This window comes from Hibiscus syriacus, unplaced genomic scaffold, assembly GCF_006381635.1.
Source record: "Hibiscus syriacus cultivar Baekdansim isolate YM2019G1 unplaced genomic scaffold, ASM638163v2 tig00110432_pilon, whole genome shotgun sequence".
Taxonomy (NCBI): Eukaryota; Viridiplantae; Streptophyta; class Magnoliopsida; order Malvales; family Malvaceae; genus Hibiscus; species Hibiscus syriacus.
The window spans coordinates 704,771-720,506 of record NW_024062735.1 but is presented as its reverse complement, the minus strand read 5'-3'; the positions used below and the strand labels follow the sequence as shown (position 1 = coordinate 720,506).

Here is a 15,736-nt window from a genome sequence, read left to right as displayed (position 1 = left end):
TTGAATACATACATGCTAAATATAGGGTAAACTCAGGGATGGAGCTAGTGGGCGGATAGGAATGGTCGCTCTCTAAATTTTTTTAAATTCCTATATATTTTAGATATTTTTTTTATATTTTCTATTGAAAATATGTTTTCGTTCCCCTAACATTTTGTAAGTTCACCCCTACTTAACATTTTATAAATTCGTTCCTCCTAACATAAAATCATGCGTCTGTCTCTGAGTAAACTAAATAAATAATCACTTATGTTTAAGCAAAAAAAAAATCCTAGTAATATTTTAAAAGTAATGATTTGGTCACTGATGTTATCGATTTATAATAAATCGATCACTTACAATTAACTGTCGTTATTAAAGTAATATAACGCTAATGTGACATGTAAAATCGGTTGACAAAGCACCGATTGGATACGCAGGATAGCCATTTTGACACATCAAATCAGTATTCCATTATTCCAGTAACGATAGTGACTAGTTTATTATAAATTGATACTATCAATGACCAAATCATTATTTTTAAAATATCAATGGCAAACAAAAAATTATTCAAACATTAGCGGCTATTAATGTAATTTACTCAAACATCGTTTCTTTTATATTGTGTAAAAAATTATCATATCAAGAATCGATGCACGTTATATGCAGGGTGTGGTGTTGGTTTATAATCTGACGACGGAGGGCCAAAATGCTTTGGAAGCAAAAGGACAGTGGCCCATTTTCCCTAGTCATCACCTTAATCATTGTCTTTGTGATTAGGGTCATCATGGCAACCCACTTTTCCCCCCTTATATGAAAGCATTAATCGGTTCCTAAAAACACCAATTAGTCTTTATAGGCAACAGCCCATCGCCTTTCAAGCGACATCATCATCTAAAACGTTGCTCAGTTTCAATTACTGAATTGATTATTGCAAGTGAAGTTTACAACTGCATGAGTCGAAAACAGAACAGATTGATTATACCTTTTTTATCTATAAAAGTAACCTGATTTATCATTTTTGCAGAATATTGAGGCTTCCGAGGGAGGGCGAGCCTTATCAAACGCTTCCAAGTAGCAGAATTAAATGCTTGCATGGTAAGTGCATATTTGATGAAACGGTATCATACAGATAGGAAGCTATGGAGTTGCAAAGCATCCTGTAGGTATTTAACAGCACCGTCATAGTTTAAGAATCCCATGAACCAAAATTCATGACCATCAATAGATATAACTTGGATGTACTTTTCCGAAGGATTGATTCTGCTTGTTGAAGGATTCGCGGCTTTCAATTGATGTAATGGCATAATTACCTGTTCAAGCGGACAAGAAAACTTTACTTCGGATGCCAAAAACCCGAACCGGATTTTTTTTATGCGATAAGATGTAATGGAAACATACTTTATAGTAGCTCCATTCAGTTTGGCTCCCATTTGTATACGAAAGAGGACTGTCACTGCAATATGCAAGCTTTGCCGTAGAAACATATAGAACTCCCATGACAGGGCCGGCCGATGTTGATAAGTAACATGCGAATGAATCTAGAAGTTTCTCTTCAGGAACTGTTTCAAAAGTTTGTATAAAGATCTTCTCATATCCACCTTCTGCTAAAACCTTTGTTCCCTGAGTAATTCTTCCCATGGCAGCCTCAGCAAAACTAGGACTTGTTCTTACTGATTTAAGAAAAGAGGGCAATGGTATTTCAGTAATGTTTAGTATGTGAAAAAAACTCAAGAAGCAAGAGAGAGGAGGTTGGATCACAGCCAGGCTCATGTAAAAAAGACAAAAGAAGAAGAAATGCCATAATGTTCTAATTAATATTCAAGAACATAGTATTGTATGTGAAACAATGGTGCATTTGAGCCAAAACCAAATTTGAATTATAAACTCCAATTCAATATCTGAGATTTCAAATTTCAATCATCAAAACAAACGGGGAAAAACCGTAGTTTTACGTTCATCACAAACTAAAACATACCAAATTAGTAAGCAGTGAGCACCAAATACCATCAGCAATCTTAGAAGCCTAGCAATTTATTTTTTTTAATATAAAAAACGAAGAATAAAATACATACAATGCTGCCACGTGTTCCCGGCCAGATCCTCGGCTTTTTTCGTCGCTTCTCCTACTTTTCTGGTCCATCTCCCTAAGAGATCCTTCACTGTATCCATTGTCTCTGTTTCCATTTTCAAATTCAAAAAGTAAATAAGTAAAAAAAATTCAAAACTCAAACAGAAGACAATACTATAAATAAATGTGAAATTGCTCGCCTTTGAAGGAAGCCGAAGAAGATTGCTGGGCAGGAGCACTAGTAACGTAAGGGTTGGATCCATTAAGAGTGGACATGGTGGCGCAGGCGATCGATCAACTAATTCGGGGCTCCAATGAACCGATTTTTATCGTTCCGGACGGTGTCTTGTTCTGTGATTGCTCGCTTTGAGTCTGAGTCTCGTTTGGATTGCGTCTGTTTTTCTACATTTTTCTCGGGCTCTGTAGTTGGAACCATAATTAAGCCCTGCGCATCCATTGCGGGATCCGAGGCTTTCGGGTCCATTTCAGCTTCGGTCCTTGTGCCGGAGATTGCGTTCAGTTGGACTTGGGCTCGTTTTCCGTTCTTCCGTTGCTCCCCTTTTCTGGAACGTTCGCGGGAAAATATGGCTGCGCGTTAGTGGCGCGAGAAGCTGTTATATATGAACCCATTAACTACATCAAATCAATAGGGTAATTTGTTGTATCATTCCCCTAATTTGCTTTTGAAAAATTACTATATACATTCATACTTTTATATCTGTCCAAATTTAAATCTTTTACGCTATGCATAATTGACCATAAATCTTTAGGGAAAAGCATGAGATAATACTTGCATCATTCAAAATTTCAAGTCTTTTACGTACTGGTGTAACATCGGTTCATCACGGAGATGCAACGAAATGATGTAATAAACAAATTAGCATGAGTATAACATCATATTATTTAAAACAAACTAGTTAGCTAGGTTTCTGCATTTAAGCCGATCTGTTCACTATCTGTTGCTGGTGTCTTCTGAATCCTCTCAATGAACCCAAGCATCACATCAGTACTTCTCTCATCTAGGAATAATAGGGAAAATAGAAAAACAAAAAATTAGAGCAAAGAACATGAAAGAAATTAACAAAAAAAAAAGGTTTTTCTAGCACCGAGTCTGGGAACTGTATGGCCCTTGGGATGATTTATCACAAAAAGATCCACAAAAGATTCCAGCATAACAGTCGATTCCGGTTTCATGAAGTCCATTTCACCTACAGATTAAAAGTTAAACCCAGTTTTTTAAATTGCCTGAAGATTGCTTCTTCCTATATATATATATATATATATTTTGGACAATTTGTATCTTAATATATCCAAAGAAAGTAGCAAGCTGCTACAAGCAACAGGAGTATCACAAGAAACCCAATACTCGGTCAAGAAGACCCCATCCCCTACAAAGATAAGAATTTTTTGACCTACCCTGTTAATTTCTTTACGGTATAACATTTTCTTTCACCAAAATGAATAAATCGTCTACACTTTTTAGTCAATCTCCTGAAAACTCTATGATTTCACCGTATAGTCCAAAATATTTGCAGTGTTTTCAGCTTTTAAATTACCTGTGATGTGAAGAGAAGGGCATTCAATAGGTGCTGAAAATGCGTTACAAGTGAGCTTATGATGTCCAAATTTTGACCATCCAAATTTGGCTCCTGATATTAGTATCAGAAACTTGATTTTTGGAAGTCTGGTAAGGGTAAATCCATCTCTCTGCATTCCAGGCAATGCAGCTGATGGAGTTGCTCCCTGAGATTCATCACCCCCCGGGGCCCACAACAACAAAATACAATTTAGATCCATTTTCAGCACAATAGTTGGATTTTTAAGATTTTTTTCCTAGGATAATTCAAGCAAAATAACCCCACCTGAGAGAAGCCAAGAAAACCATCAACTGGACCATTCTTTAACATAAAATCTTCAATGTACGCCAGACATTCTTCAAAACTTGTATACTCGGTGAAATTCTACTTCCATGAGAAAAAGAGAACAAAGATTCAATTGCAAGCTTTGGTGGTGAAAAAGTAAATAAAAATGAAGTTGAACTGTGAATTTTTGTAAGTCTTTTCTTTACCTGGTTAGCTTGGAACCGTTCAAAGTAAGGAGGATCAAAAAAAGCTTCAACATCAGATTTGCCTTGGGCAGGAAATGGAGCATCAAGGAAAACAAGATCCAGCTTATCAAGCACAGTTAAAGGTCATCGAAGGACCTGTCTCCTGAGAATTTCAGCGCTTGTTCTGAATCCATGGAGGCACAAAACTCTGGGTTTTCTCTGGATTTGGCTTCCCATTTTCCCCAAAATCACTGCTGAAAAAACTTTACTAACAGAGTTCACTCTGATTGATTGGTGCAATAAATAATGTATGGTCCGACATTATTAATTTGCTGGGAAGATATGGAATTGTGTCACGAGGGCTTTAAGCTTGCCAAATTTGTTGCTCCCGGTAAACCATCTGTATTTTAGGGTATTTTTATATGTGTATTCACATGAATTTTAATATATTAATAATTCATATTTTATATATTTGTATCAAATATTTTTTTTCATTCAAATACTTTACCGTATACTCCTAAATCAAAATAAAGTAGTTGAGATCGATGCGTGTGGTAGGTGGCTTTGGAATTTGAATGATGATAAAACTATTTCTAAACTTAACTCATGGCCCATAACAGTTGTCACGGGCCATTTGTTTCATATTTGTGTGTAACTATTAGCGACTTTAAATAAAATAACTAAAAATATAGATAAAATATAATAAAATTTAAAATAAACATAAATTAATTTAAAATATTAAATAAATAAGAATAAAATATTTTTAACGTACTCTCATTTGAATAATTATAATCAAGATACTCACATATACATCGTTTTTACCATTTAATTTTGTTAGCACATTACATTACACATAAACGTACATATTTCTTTGAAGTATAATAAATTTCTTTTATTGTTGGTTCTTTATTAAATTTGTTGACTGTTATGACAAAAATAATTAAATTTTAATAAAAGGAAACTTTAACGAAGATGATTTTATGAGGAATTATAAATTTTATCATAACTTTTATTTATTTATTTTTTATAATATTTTCTAAATTTGACACTTGTACTGAGACCGAGAAATAGACTTCATCAAGTGAGGATTAGACTTTATCAAATCGTAGAAAGTTTGAAACTTTTTAGGGTGCACTAAAATATATAAAAGAAAACAGTACTTATCATTTTGTAATAAAATTACTTAAACAGCATTTAAAAAAAAAAAGCATTCTTATACGAAACATCCACTGGTAGTGCCACATGTCCATAAAATATTTGTTTTGGATCTAGACCGGTATATGTGTACACAATAAATATTCATAAGGAGGGTAGTAAAGTAATGTCACCGATCAGTTTAGGGCTGTCGTTGAAAAGTTTAACGCGGTTAAACAGTCTGTTAAGGAAAGAAAGCTACCAAAATTGGCTTTTTCTTTTTCCAAATATTTGTCAAATATTCTTAAGAAAATGATATATTACCCACTAAGCAACCGACACACATCTGCTAACATTAGCGTTTCATTACGTGATTTATTTAATTACCTTAATCGGTCCACTAAATACACATTAACAATTTTCAATCCAAAAATTTACAACTCAAATGCGTTAACAAAGACAAAGCCGCGTCAAAATCATAGTCCTCATGGTTCGGTAAATATTTAACGTTGAAGAAACTTGAAAGAAAAACAGAGGAAATTAGTGAGAAACCAGCTAGCACCATGATGTGCTTGCATGTAAACCCTATATAATTATAATTTGCATTTGGCATTATATGATTAAAGAAAACAAGAATATTCCTCTCTCTCTATCATCTTCAATTTTCTCCTTCGCTGTATATATATTATATATACTTCCTTCTGCCCGTTTGAGTTCGCTCATTCCCCAAATACTTGTCTATTCTCAGAACAATCTCTCTTCTTTCCAAAGCTTTTTGGCAATATGAGTTCCGCAATGTTTAAGGTTGTGATGATGTTGGGTCTTTTGGCCACCGCTTGCGTGGCTCAAGCTCCGACAGCTCCACCAACAGCTCCTCCGACATCCTCTCCACCGCCGGCTGCTACTCCAACACCTGCACCCACACCGTCCAGGACGCCGTCCCCAGCTCCTTCGACTTCCCCAACCCCATCTCCCACCACTTCTCCTTCCCCTGCTCCAGCCGCTTCTGCACCTTCTCCTTCGATCTCCACCCCTCCTGCTTCCACTCCACAAGGTTCAACTGCACCAGCTTCCGAGCCTTCGGCTGACCAAGGCCCTCCTCCTCCCTCCGCCGCCTCCACCAACGGTGTCTTCATCGGTGTAACCGTGGCTGCTGCTTTCTTCGCCACCCTTCTGGCTTAAGAAAGTGAGTTCATGATTCTTTCTGGCTGTTCACGGGCTTCTGGATCATGCTTCTCGAGGATCTTGTTTTCTTGCCCTCTTTGTTCATTTGATTTTTTTTTTGGTTTTAATTTATTTGCTATGTATTGTTGTTTTTTAGTTATGATTCTATTATTTTGGGGCTTGATGGTTGGTTTTTCGATGGGTTGACATGTGGAATCATTTTGAGATCGGACGGTTGTAAAGATTGTGCTGCTGTATATCTTTATCACTGGGTTAATTCAGTTTATTTTTCTTATCTACATTTAGAAGTTGCAATTTCTCATTGTTATATCCTATAATTACTTTTAATTTTATTTTTTAAAAGTTTACTTTATATTAATATTCATTTGTGCTTTAGTCTACTACAATACAATATAAATTCTAGAAAAGTGGGCAATTTTCAAGAATTTAATCTAAATCCGACAATGATTTGTGAAGAAGAAAAAACGAGTTCCCCACTTGTTTGATAGCCATTGAAGGTATCCTTAAAGGCTAAGGCATAAAGTTCTTTAAACTCTGAATTAAAAAAGAAAGTATTTTTAGAGGTAACAAATTCAAGAATTAATAATTGTAAGGGTGATAACGTTTATTGTCAAATAAATAAAATTATTTATAATATATATTATTTTCTAATTATCTTAACTTAATGAAAAATAGAAAAAAAAATAAGTTTGACATTTTAACATGAACTCTAGTGACATCTGTAGTAAAAGAATTGTTATTATTTTTTGAGATACCGAGTTCGAGTACCAAGAATGCCAGAAGTACGAACGTTTAATATCAAAAAGTTAAATAATTATCTTTGCATAGATACTACTTTGTATTTACTATAGATAAATAAAAAAATAAGTTTTACATTTTAGTAAAATTATAAATAAATTATTATTATAAAAATTTATGTAAATACAAAAAAATGTTTTTTAATAGCATAAATATAAAATATTTTAAATATATTTATTGTCATTTTCGGAAATTATAGTATTAAACAGGTTTTTCTTTATTTTTGGTCTTTTTACTGGAAATTAATCTATTAAGAAATAGACTTTCTTTTTTGTGAATAACAGAACATTAAATATCAGCATATCACAATTATTAAAACAAATATTTTTTTATCACGCATTATAATATAATAAATAAAGAAACTAAGACAAATGAGCTGTAAGGTTGGCTTATAATAAAAAGAATATGAAACAGCTATATTGGGATCTTTTAATATATATTTTCAAGATTATAAATCAGCTTCCTTCAGTCGTTAAAAGAATTGTTATTGTTTCTATAAGTTATAAGTTTGAGCACTAGCGATTGTAAGGATGATTGGACATTCATTGTCAAATAGTTGAGAGTATTTTTATATTGTGGATTATATAAAAATATTTTTAATCGTTGAATAATATCATTTTATAGCTTATAGTATATATCTACTTTTATTTTAAATAGTGTTTTTAATATATATTTAATTTTTTTAGTATTTTTATATTTTAAATTTAAAATAATTTTTTATATAGAATTAAATAAGCTATTTATCTTTAAAAAATTAATTTAGTCATCGAAGGCCAAAAAATAAAGTTAGTCCATTTATCATTTCTTTTGTTATTGTGGATCGTAATGTCAGATCAAATCATATGTGTCAAAGATGTAAAATTTTGATCAAATCGTGAACTACATTAATTTTTTAAAAGTAAATTGTATTTTTACATAAATATTAAAACTTAAAAAATTTAAAAATAGTCGAAAGGAAACCCTATCTTTTGTTGCAGCTTTACTGCTTTACAAGGGGAGGGAAAGGGGTTATAACATATCTAAATCCTAGTCATTGAGGTGTCAACAAAGAGCTTAACAAATGATCCCTTATAATGTAGGCAAAAAACCCTGTCTTTTAGTTCCAATTTCAGCCTTTCTTTTTTACTTTTGAGACATTCACACTACTCCAAGTTGTTCCTTTCTTTTGGGGGTCTCAATCAACAATAGTTGAACTTTTTTACTTCTCAGTCACAAATTAATTGACAAGTATTCTTCCTTGTATTTTTATCTGTAAATCTTCTAAAGTTGGAAATCTTCTCTCTTTTAGGAGTTTGTAGTAGATTTTTTAATAATATTTCATTTTTTACCCGTAAATCTTCTACACTCGTATTTTTGTCAAGTTTTAGTTTCAAATTTGTATTTATGTTTGGAGATATATTTTTATATTTATGTATGACATTATTTCCTAAGTGTGATTACCTGAATGAGCCTTTGCATTACGTGAAAATAAAATTGTGTTCTTTTGAAAGTTAATTAAAAAATAGTTATAAATTACAAAATATTTATTCGAAGTTCATCTTTTAGGTAAAAAGTCTAGGAATCGAGGACCGGTAAAGGCAATCATCTCCCACTGAATTTAATTTTCAGATTGCTTGTAATTGGACTTCCTTATCCACAACCACAATTAAGTAAACCCAAGTTCTACTCTAATTACAAATTTAATATACCGTAACCGAATTCTTAAAGACAACTAAACCGGAGAGTGCGACGAGGAATCTTCTTTGTCAACTTGCTCCACTTTCAAGTTGAGACAATTTAGTTTCTCTTTAACGGCCGTTAACCCTCGCCATGAATTAGACCCATCTCCTCCGTCGCCGCCACCTTTTGGAGACTTAATCGGACGCATCTTCGAAACAAACGGCGGAGTTACTGAAAACACCCAGCGGTCTGTGATACTTTTCACCCTACTACTTCCTTCCCCATTCTTCGAACTACATTCCATTCCCAATACGACGTCGTAACTCCTCGTACGCTTCAACCTTCCGCTTTTCGCAATTTGCTTCCTGATTTCCTCTGGCAACCTTAACGTGAACCTTTCCGTGTTCTCACCAGCTTGAATCAGTGAGTGACCCGTCGAGTTAGAACGTGGAAACTTACCCGTTATTTTAGGCCTGATTTCATTGATTTGAATGACCAACTCATTTTCTTCTTCAGCTCGTGGTGTTGTCGGAGGACTCGAGTTGCTGTTGCTGTTATTGTTCGAGTTCAACTCAGTGATATTGGAGCATGACTCGACTGGTTCGGCGTTGGTATCGGAATCGGGAGTGAGTTTAGCTCTACAAACCGGACAGGTCACGTGATAAGCCAACCAAGCATCGATACAATCAGGATGAAACACGTGACAACATTTCGGAATTAAACGCAGAATTTCCTCGTCTTGGAACTCACTCAAACAAACCGCGCATTCCAGCGCCGCTTTCCCAAGTTGAAGGTCTTTCACATAAGAATATACAAAAATGGGGAAACTCTCGATCACCTCCGGATCCAGACCTTTCGGCCGGAACATTTGAGAAGAGGAAGCTGCAGCGGCGGCGGACGCGATGGCCATAGCCTGAGCTTCGTTACAATGACGGATGTAAACGGAGAGGAAGCCGAGCAAGAAGAAAACGCCGACGAGGACCATAACAACTATGACCATGGAGGGATCGAAATGATTGTAAAGACCGTAGGGGTCAGCCCTTGGTGGAGCTGTAGGCGTAGGCTGCCCCGTCACAACGACGACGGTCAGTATGTAGAAAAAAACCCAACGGCAGAGATTGAACATGAGGAGCAGAAGAATCGAGATTTTGGAAATAGAAACGGCGAGTGAGTTGAAGTTGAAACACTTTAGAACTGAAATATCGGGGGTGGGGGCGAAAGTTAATAAAGGAAGCATAAAAATATAAAGCGGGGAAAAGATACTTATCCAGATATTGCCGTGGGCGAGAAGTAAAAATACTGCCGAATGCTTTAATATCAATCCCTAAACTTAAACGTGCTTTTCTTATTTAAAAAATATATATTGCTTCTAAATTAATATCTAAATTCATTTTTAATTTTTAATATTTTATTAACTATATTAAATTAAAATTATATTATGTATATTTTTTAAAAAAATCTTTAAATATTATAAATATAATTTAAAAATTTTAAAAATAAAAAATAAATAAAATTTAAGAAATTCTCATATAACTAATCAATATTGTTTGTTTTAAGCAAAAATAACGGTTTAGAAAAGATTAAAAAAATGAAGGATGAAAAGGACCATACAATTTATTCCATTGTTCTCTTTTGTTTTGTGGGTTGTAAAAGGAAAGAACACGCAAGACATTGGTCTGATCCATTGTTTCTAAGAAGCAAATTGCACTTGTCTTTTTTGGCTTCTCTTCAAATAAATTGACAATAGAATTTGTTCCAAATCGTGATGATTATAATCGAATGTCGTTCTCTAAAAATAAAATAAAGAGTCATATTGGGGTTTTATGAGGTCTATAAAAACCTTAATACACTCCTACTTTGCACCAGTATGTCGCCGCCGCTGTTTCTCATTCCTAAAAAATCATTAATTTATGGATCATGTAAACTTTAGTTTTTCTTTTCTTTAAATAAATAATTAAAGTAGTTAAAGATTCTTTGATTCTTTTCATTTAAGGGTAAACTTTATTAATAGTCACTAATATTTGGATAAATTACTTTCTCATCACTAAATTTTATAAAAAAAATATGTTATAATCATAAATATCATCGATTTATAAATGAATCCTCATTAAGAAACTCACCCTAACACTCAATAAAGCTTATAATATGCACCCAATGAGACTGTTGCAACAACCTTATAACAAAATCAGTTGCAATAAGGCATGAAACTATAAAAGTTTTAGCACTAAAATGCGTTCTAAAGCTTCCTTACCACCAAAACTTCATACTTTAACCAAAGTTTTACTTACAATCTAATTGAACTCGACATCTTATAAATACCTCAATCAAGGCCAATTGTTGCTGCCAATAACAAATATTTGCTTCACTTTCCTTGCTATTTGTTTCAACTGCAATAAAATAATGAAACAATAGTTTTTTTATTGCTAAAAATCTCACAACAAACTTTCATTGAGGTCTCAGGTTCGAACACTACGTAGGTAAGAGTATGAATGTTCATAGTCAAAAGGTTGAAAGTCTTTGAACATATATTATCTTGTATTCACCTCATATTTATATATATAATTTCTCACAACAAGCTTATCCTATTTAGGTACACTGTTAAGTTTTTAATGATGAGGTACAAAAATGAAACATAAACTAAACATTAGATATGATTTAAAAAAAATAAAGTTTGAATACCAAAACATAGCAAAAGTAATAATTTAGGTACTAAATGTGTAGTTTATCCTATTTATTAACACATATTTCAAACAATAACCATATTGTCATACCAAAAACATCATTAAAATTAAAGTTTGCAACTCCTAATACCTCTTTTGCTACTTGACAAGCAACATCTTACAACCAAGTCAAATGATATACTTTAGGAGATATGGACCTTGTAATGATATATGAACAAATTTATTTATAATCTATAAAAGGTGCATGCACTCAACAATCTTGATTTCAGATTAAGAGTTTTTTAGTATTTTATCGATAGAGAATGGAAGTCTCAATTTACGAAGGCTTTTCATCACCCCAGGAAAGAAATCATGAAAAAGTAGACTTTTATAATAATAAATGAAAATTGAACTGTATTCGATTTCTTTAGCAAATGGCCATTTTTTTCAACATTTTAAAAAAGTTTGATTTAATAAAATATTAATAAATTTGAGCAATTGAAATTATTTTATATTTTTAATATTTAATATATTAATCTTTTATAAATTTATGATGTGAAAAAATGATAAAATTGTAAAATATTTAATTATTAAAATAATATAAAATATTAAAAAAATAATATATTCATCCACTCGATATAATAATATTATTATTTTTCATATTATATTATATATTTTATATAAATAAATATAATACTTATGAAAATGATTTAAAACTATAAATTTAATATACTAATTATATTAATTATATGCTAAATCTTTTATAAGGATATAATTTTTAGGTCCAATTCAAAAGAATCAAAACCCCGACCATACTTGATTCATGACCATCACTACCAACAACTACGAAACTCAACTTCTAAAAACATATTGAAAATATTTTTGATTTGGATTAATATAAAAAATAGTAATCAAACTTTTGCCACAGTCGAAACCCCAATGTTGTGGACTAGCCAAAATCCCATTGCCGCCGACGTGGTTTATGAATCCCAGCTTTTGCCACTACTTTTGCCACAGTCGAAACCCATCACAGCAAGCATGGACGGGGGATTTAAATCTCATCTTTTGGAATTACTTGGACGGGATTCCACCAACGCATGACCAAACCCCAAAACTGAAGAAAACTTTTAATTTCAAACCCCCTCCCATCTCCAACAGCCGCCGCTGCACTTATCCTCTTCACCATTCCCGGTCTTGGCAGGTGGTGCTATATTGAAAATTCAAAAATAGAGCGACTGAATCGAAACCGTAGAAGGTGAAATCCGAGATGGTTGAAGCTGTTAGTGCTAGCTTCCTTGGAAAGTTCTTTAAATCCCTTCTAAATATGTTGTAAGCGTAAAGTTACTTAGTACTAGCTTCCTAACGATAAAATTTTTAAAATTACCGTAATATAACACGTGTAAATTAACGGATTTTTTTAACAATCGTTATACTTAAAATAGTAATATTTATAACGTTAGATACTTAAAATTAGGTGTCCAAATGAGGAATATGATATAGTTTGAACATCTTTTCTAATAAGCCTTTTAATTTTAATGTTTTCAAATTTATTTTTGTCTAAAAATTATTTATTTAGTAATATAATTTTTTATCATTTGTGTAAATAGATCAAATTGAACTACATTAAATTTTATCTTCTATGTGTATTTCATTTCTTATTAATTTTGCTTTGATTAGTTTTTTATTATAAATTCATAACAAAATTATATATGAAATTTTATTGAATAAATAATTTACATTGAAATTTATTGAATAAAAAACTTTAGTTGGAATGAAAAATGATTCGTATTTTTTTTTATTTTATAGTTAATTTTGAAGTAATAACATTAAATTTTGTTTTATACAATATTATATTGAAACGAAGAAGAAAAACCCATTAAAATGAGTGTATTATACCTAAATCAATCATAGTTACAGATAGATAGCATAGCGATCCGGATACACGTGAAACTATCCAATATGATTTTAGCCAATTACTATCTATAACTCTGATTTAACAAGGGAAGGATCGAACCTTGGGTTCTATTTCGTTTGGATAACAAGAATATTCCTCCTGATTAGAAACATCTTTTCATTGAAACAACCCCCCTTCGATAAACATCGCCCGCTCCATCACTTTGCATCTGCTTCAACGTTGCACACCAATCTTTCCCTTCCAATACTTTTAACTGCTCCAATTCAGTGTCTAAACTACTACTATGTTTATGCCCTGCACTTGCTTCACCAATTATTTCCATTGGAACAAGTTAAATCCTACGAAACTAACCTCCTCGTGGCTTCAATTCCATCTAAATCGCTCAACACATTTCCATCAGAATGGCCCAGATTTTTTCTAGAATTTTCCGACGTGTTTCCATCTTCAATCCGACAAGTTCTCAGTTCTTCACCGGCTCCACCTTCTCCGTCATCGTTTTCGACCATTCTGTCGTTGCTTGAACCTGAACTGATGGAATTCGGTTCCGATGCACTGGTTTGAGCTACCATGGCATGGGAAACAACGGGTGCACGATACAATGGGCAGTTTTGGTGTGACCTTAACCGAGTATCAATACAAGGAAGGTGAAAACCATGGGTACAATTTGGCAAAAGCCTAAGGCTTTCATCTTCTTGGAAGTCATTCAAGCAAATGGAACATTCGGTTCCTTCAATCAGTCGTTCATCTTTTTTATACTTGAAAACCATGATGGAATCGATGACCGATTGTTGGAGACCGATGGTGTTGATGTACCATATGGGAAAACTTCTCCTCGAATGATTAATCCTCTTGTTAAAATAGAATCTAACAAGTGCAAAGAAAATACATAGAATAAGAGCATAACATAGCATGCTTCCCTTGATTGTCATGCCAGTAACCAACAAGCTGTGATCATCATGGTTCTGTCTAGGAGGTAGTGCCTGCAATGGCGGTGGTGGCGGCCGAAGCCATGGCGACGGTATATAGTTACCTCTACAGTTTCTTATACAGCGATCACGGTTTGGACACTTACACGGTCTTGATTTAGGTCGGCCCTCATCTAACAATGTGAAAAACAAAGAAGGAAACAGAGGGAAAACAAAAGATTAAAATGGAATTGATGGGATGGGACAAGTGTTATCCTTGAATGATTATCTATCCCTTCTACATGAATGGTGTAAGCATGAAGTTTGGGTTATGTATTTATCACAAATTTCATGTGAAGTCGAGAGATTGGAGACATTTCGTTTTCCATTAACTAATTTTGGGTGTATGCATTTACTGGGTAGTTTCGTTTTGTCCATGTTCGTAGACTCTTCGTAGTCAAGCACGCGTAAATGTTAGTAGTGAAGGGTTCAACATGCCCCATCCCATCAAATTTCAGTGCGTTGATTGCTACCTTTGCCATTTATTCAAACCCTACTTTGAAGATTTTAGTGAAACTTTTACTTTTTATTTTTTAACAATCATACCTTAATTTTATTAATAAAAATAATAAAAGGAATTAAAATTACAACACATCCAATTAGGACAATAATAAAAGAACTCATACATAAAATAAAAATGTTAAATCCCATGATACGAAGAAAAAACGAAACGTTCTATTGAGAATGACGTCCAACATCAAAATAACTCAGTAACCTTTATAAAACTCATTGTCTTTGTTGAACGATAAGTTTTACGAAGTGATAAAAGAGTGATGATTAAACCAAACAATTTGGCAACCTGTTTCGCTACACAATTCTAATTATATCAACAAACAACATTTTATCAAAGAGGGGTTCTGACAATACATGACCATCGATAAATCAATCAGAAAACAAATATTGTGAGGATTTTTGCACAAACACCAACACGACTACAGAGGTATACGAAAAACGTATAAAACCCATAAAGAACATGTCACGAAAGCATAGAAAAAACGTATCATAAGAACAGAGGAAAATGTGTCACGAGAACATAAATTTTCAGTTTAAATTGAAAAAATTCAAGAAAAATAAAGGACATAAAATGAAAAAGAACAAAAAATAATAATCATCAACGATTGACAACCAATATTAAAATTGATATCACCATTAATTAAATAAAAAGAAATATCAGGAGAAGACTTAACTTAAAGAAAAAGAAAGAAATCCTAGTAAACACTTTTACCATCTTAAAATTGAGCGAATTGGAAAGGAGATAAATACAATCAACATGATTACGACATAAAAAAATACAAATATAACACAATAATTACAGAAATTGGC

The 15,736-nt window shown here is 32.9% G+C and overlaps 3 protein-coding genes and 2 pseudogenes across 3 annotated transcripts; all 5 read right to left on the bottom strand.

Moving 5' to 3' along the window:
* Positions 1-1,044: 1,044 nt before the first annotated feature.
* Positions 1,045-2,680, bottom strand: LOC120125578 (annotated as a pseudogene).
* A 213-nt stretch (positions 2,681-2,893) lies between these two features.
* LOC120125577 lies at positions 2,894-4,365 on the bottom strand (annotated as a pseudogene).
* Positions 4,366-5,990: 1,625 nt separating this feature from the next.
* Positions 5,991-6,658, bottom strand: LOC120125579 (merozoite surface antigen 2-like). The gene is made up of 2 exons (XM_039143980.1): positions 6,465-6,658; positions 5,991-6,431 (listed from the first exon to the last, which is right to left on the bottom strand). Exon 2 carries the CDS (start codon positions 6,365-6,367, stop codon positions 6,077-6,079), a length of 291 nt encoding a protein of 96 aa, XP_038999911.1. The 5' UTR covers positions 6,368-6,431; positions 6,465-6,658; the 3' UTR covers positions 5,991-6,076.
* A 2,191-nt stretch (positions 6,659-8,849) lies between these two features.
* LOC120125576 (E3 ubiquitin-protein ligase ATL31-like) lies at positions 8,850-10,064 on the bottom strand. The gene has a single exon (XM_039143979.1). The coding sequence runs from the start codon at positions 9,997-9,999 to the stop codon at positions 8,926-8,928; it is 1,074 nt and encodes a 357-aa protein (XP_038999910.1). The 5' UTR covers positions 10,000-10,064; the 3' UTR covers positions 8,850-8,925.
* Positions 10,065-13,786: 3,722 nt separating this feature from the next.
* Positions 13,787-14,895, bottom strand: LOC120125531 (E3 ubiquitin-protein ligase RING1-like). The gene is made up of 2 exons (XM_039143939.1): positions 14,802-14,895; positions 13,787-14,547 (listed from the first exon to the last, which is right to left on the bottom strand). Exons 1-2 carry the CDS (start codon positions 14,893-14,895, stop codon positions 13,787-13,789), a joined length of 855 nt encoding a protein of 284 aa, XP_038999870.1.
* Positions 14,896-15,736: the final 841 nt, after the last annotated feature.